General features: G+C 37.0%; 1 protein-coding gene across 1 annotated transcript; it reads right to left on the bottom strand.

Annotated features, from left to right (window-relative positions):
• Positions 1-1,479: 1,479 nt before the first annotated feature.
• On the bottom strand, positions 1,480-2,682 carry LOC149574822 (uncharacterized). The gene has a single exon (XM_089814660.1). The coding sequence runs from the start codon at positions 2,500-2,502 to the stop codon at positions 1,690-1,692; it is 813 nt and encodes a 270-aa protein (XP_089670786.1). The 5' UTR covers positions 2,503-2,682; the 3' UTR covers positions 1,480-1,689.
• Between the last annotated feature and the right edge of the window lie 1,912 nt (positions 2,683-4,594).

Genomic DNA, 4,594 nt, shown 5'->3' with positions numbered 1-4,594 from the left:
AGTGGCAATTTAATCATGAACCTTCCATCCATATGTTCATTTTAAGTCAATTTGGTTCTCTCTATTCGGTAGTACCATGAAAGAAGGAAGCAACAACATCTAAAAAATTAATTGTTGTACATAGTAGTAGTCAATATGTTTAACCTATAAAGACACAATGTCATTGGTGCTTATCATTGATGTTCCCAAATTCCACTCTTTGACTTCTCAAACTTGACCCGAAATATGCTCACTTAAAATATAATGACAGAGAGGAAAAGTAATGGTCAATATCTAAAAAGATGGAACCAAAGTGAACATTAGAAACTTAAATTGAGGTAGATATAAATTTTGAGAGAAGAAAACATACCAATATAGAAGTTATCCACATTAGCTTTAACTAGCCTATTTCCCCTCTCGACCATAATAGCTCAAGATTAATTTCAAGGCATTAACTAAAGGCATTCCCAATTATCCAAGGCAAGGATGTAGACTAAAGGAGATTTTTGAGGTCTCATTTGTTTGACAAAATGCCTTAAACAAATGTTCTCTTGTAGAATACAATTATTACAAGATATACATAAAATGGACTAACTAAACAATTTACAAAACTTTCAAGTCAATTGTAAAGCCAAGTTCAACAATATTTTTCAGCATCTCTCTTGTTATGATCAAAATGGAAAAATTCAAATATTGTAATACTATTTGCCCTTTGAAACTATAGGCGCAGTTTTGGGTGGGAGGAGACTAAGGTAGGGTTGGGTTGGCAACGGCGAATCTCCTAGGAGAACCCTAATTGTTGTTGGGTAGACAGAATAGCCCTACAATTCTATGGGCTATGGCCCTACTATTCTATGGGGTAGATGTTGTTGCCCTACCTTACAATTATATGGGGTATGGGGCCCTCCAATTATATGAACCCTACACGAGACAATGCTTCATTAGACAGGGCCTCAAGCTCTCTAGAACTTGTGTTATTTTTTAGATTTAAAAAAAAAAAAATTAAAAATTTATTGATTTTAAAAATTACAAATTATTAAATACAATTTTATCAAAACTAAACATTTTACCAATAACTACTTAGATTAGAATCTTAACAATCTAAGGTCATAGATAAATGGAAGATTACAAAAGTTGGTTTGAACAACTCAATAGATGGAAGATTACAAAATTGTTCACACATTCTATCCTCCCTACAAATTGTACCATTTACTAAATTTCAAAAAAATGAAAACACAATGAATTTTTTTTAGTGTTTTCATGAATCTGGAACTTTCAATTTCCCAGTCGAAAATCCAATTTTGTGCATCTGTACCTCACCGCCTACATCATATTAACTTTATACCTTAGCTAACTTCATGGCGACCTGTAAAACCCTACTTTATATCAAACAGATTTATGACAACCTGTAAGTAAATTAACAGCCCACTAATTATTATTTATCTTGAACGTCCAAAACCAACTTTAAAGGAAAAAATACAGAAAAACTGCAATCCAACCTTAACCAAAATTACAGCATTTACAGAATTTCATTGCGCTTAAATTCTACTGAACCAAAATTTACACCAGAAAGCTGGTACTGAAACAAGCTTTACACCAGAAAGATGATACGAAACGAAACCTATACCAAACCAGAAAGCTGATACAAAAACGAAAATTTACTTCAGCTGAAAACATTCCTGTCAAAACATTCATGGAAAAGATCCGCCATTAATGGCCAAACCTGCAGCGCTCCCCAAACCTGCACTTCCTTCCCTTCTGAACCACAGCACACATCGCACGCTTCTTCGGCAACACAGAAGCGAGCCGCTGGAGATTCGACCACAGCATCTTTTTCTCATCTCTCCATCTCACGACGGCCTTCCCAAATTCCCGCTCGTCCACCCAAATTTTCAGATGCAGATGCGGCAGATTCCTGTAACTGCCATGGTTAACAATCATGCTGGTAAAACTCAAACCCTCGCTTTTCAAAGCTCTGACGCCGACGCTCCACAGCGCAAAGAGCTCCTGATCATCCAAATCCCCCAATTTTCCGACATGGCGAAGGGGCGTAACGATGAATCCGGGCCGTGCCTTTGCGTCCAGAGAACATTGAACGAATTGCTGGTCGCTGAACTCCCTGAGGATGCACTCGCCTGCGGAAACAGAATCGGCATTGCCGGGATACAGGGGCGCCGATTCGTTGCACGAAATGCACTGCCCTGACTCCACGATCTCCGGCCCCTCGCGGCTCTCGCCGTAGAAGACATCGATGAGAAAGCCCGAGGGTTTTGAGGGTTTCAGCTTGAAATGGTAGTCGTTTATGTGTCTAATTTCCTCGATCTGCTGTACGGCCTGTCTGAAGAAACGCACAACTACTTCTTGAGAGGCATTTTCCACAAAATCGAAGAAGCTGCCATTTTGGAGCGGAATTGCTGCGGCAGGCTTCATCTGCAAGTGTTGTCCGAGCTTCATCTCTGCCGAATCGACCAGGAGCGGCTCCGAAGGCTGGGGTTTCGATCCCTCTACTGAACTTTCTGCCATTGCTCTGCAGCTTGATTTCACAACTAGAAATGTCAATGGATTAATTTGTTGCAGTACTCGCAGATTCAGTGGCTCGAAATTCTTACCGCAGCCACTGCCCAAGCTTTCAACAGTCCTTGAAGCCCTATATTTTTTCCATCATTATTATTTCGGAAACAGAAGAATCTTTTAGAATAGTAACTCATAAATTTTGTAATTGAAGTCTCCTTACACGTTTCAGCGGGAAATTAGTGATATCGGTCATTTCAATATTTTTGTTGCGTAGTCAATAGTGGCATGTTGTGATGGTTAAGTTGTTGTGTTGTTATCCTTGTCATCAAGGTTCAAATCTCATGAGGATGAGGTCCCCCGTTTGTGGCCTCACTGGTTCATAGCTCCAAGTAAAAGTGTTTACCCCTTTTTATTAAAAAAAAAATATTTTTGTTACGTACAAAAAAAAACAGAAAAAGAGATCCTTAATTTAAACATGGACTTTCTTTTTTTTTAAAATTATATGAAAACATGGATATCAAGCAAATGACATATAACCTTATTTTCACCCATTTATAATTGCCAAGCTCTTATATTTACACAAATATTCTCAATAATTTAGAGTGAAAAAAAATCTTTATGAAACCTCTATTTCTTGGCCCTAAGACACTCTATCCTTAAATATATTTTACTACATTTAAAAAAATAAATATTTATATTTAGAGATTGTGATATCACTATCAATATTCAAATGTATAGTTTTTGAGTAAAACTCATTGACCCATGTTTTATGAGCAGTGGTTCACAAGAACCCATCTCTCAAGAATCTCTATGAGCATAACCTAGATGCAATGAGTGTCCAACTTATTGACCCATGTTTACGGAGTAGAACCTCAGTAAATGTCACCAAGATGAGATGAGTGAGCATCACCTAGACGTAATGAGTGGACACTTATCACCTATTGCATCTAGGTGATGCTCACTTTCTGAGATGAGTTCTTTTGAACCACTACTCATGAAACATGGGTCAGTGAGTTTTACTCAAAAAATACACAATTGAATCCTCACAACAATATTACAATTTGATTCTTTATGAAATATATCTCTTACTTATCTATATTTATATGATTTGTATTTAAATTTTAAATAATATTATAAAATTAATAATAAAAATTATATAATATATTTATGCTTAACATAAATACACTCATTACATTTTTTTTATTAATATAAATATAGGTTTTGAAACCATGTACATAACATGTTTTGGAGGGACTTGAGACCCACAAATACAGATTTTTAAGACCATCCACTACATGAAACTTGACACAACTAAGATATGACTAAGCTAAGAAAGACAGAGAGAGCCAACAAACATGCCCCACTAGAAGAGAATGTTGCTTGACAAAGAGGAAACAAATCCATGAAAAGCCAACACGCAACCACAAACTAGAAGAATGACTAAAGGGAATTTAGCTCAACCCCACTATAGAAATTTAAAAATGATCTTTTGCCTTACCCTTGTTGGAATGAAGGGTAGGTATTTAGACTTCTTTCTTTTGAAAATGGTGCAACCCTCTTCCACCATAGCATGAACATTCTACCAAGAAATTAGTCCAACATAGAAGATCCCACATCCAGAGAGGGAAGATTGATAGAAGAACCAATAGAAGCACAAACAAAAACCTAAGAAGCAAGACTAACACCATTGAAAGAGGCATAGCTAACAACTTGATCACAAGCAACATAAGTGTCAAGCTTCCTAGAAGCATCAACGCACTCTTGAGAGGAGCCTGTAGTGATAACTCCAACAAAACTCACATTGGAAGCACTATCACTAGTCAGGGCCACCTCATAAGCTGAAAGGCCATAACCATGAGCTTGAGGCAAGCTTATCTCTGCACATAGAGAATCTTGTGCAACCACCTAGGTAAAGCTTTTGTCCCTAACTGTGTAATTGATGTAGTACAAAGCACTTGTACCTCCAAAGGAGACGATCAAGCCCCTAGCAAAATACATACATAGCGAAATGGAACAAGATACAATTGCAAATAACACGCTTATAAACAAGGGATCTTCATATACAACAGAGTACTGATTGATAAGAGAACTCACATTACAA

Source organism: Cupressus sempervirens, chromosome 2 (genome assembly GCF_028749045.1).
Source record: "Cupressus sempervirens isolate cs-2001-9-10 chromosome 2, ASM2874904v1, whole genome shotgun sequence".
NCBI classification, from domain to species: domain Eukaryota; kingdom Viridiplantae; phylum Streptophyta; class Pinopsida; order Cupressales; family Cupressaceae; genus Cupressus; species Cupressus sempervirens.
Note: the sequence above shows the minus strand (reverse complement) of the source record. Positions and strands in the feature narration are given on the sequence as shown.

Coding starts and splice junctions, on each gene's coding strand:
- LOC149574822 (XM_089814660.1), bottom strand. CDS start 2,502: ATGGCAGAAAGTTCAGTAGAGGGATCGAAACCCCAGCCTTCGGAGCCG.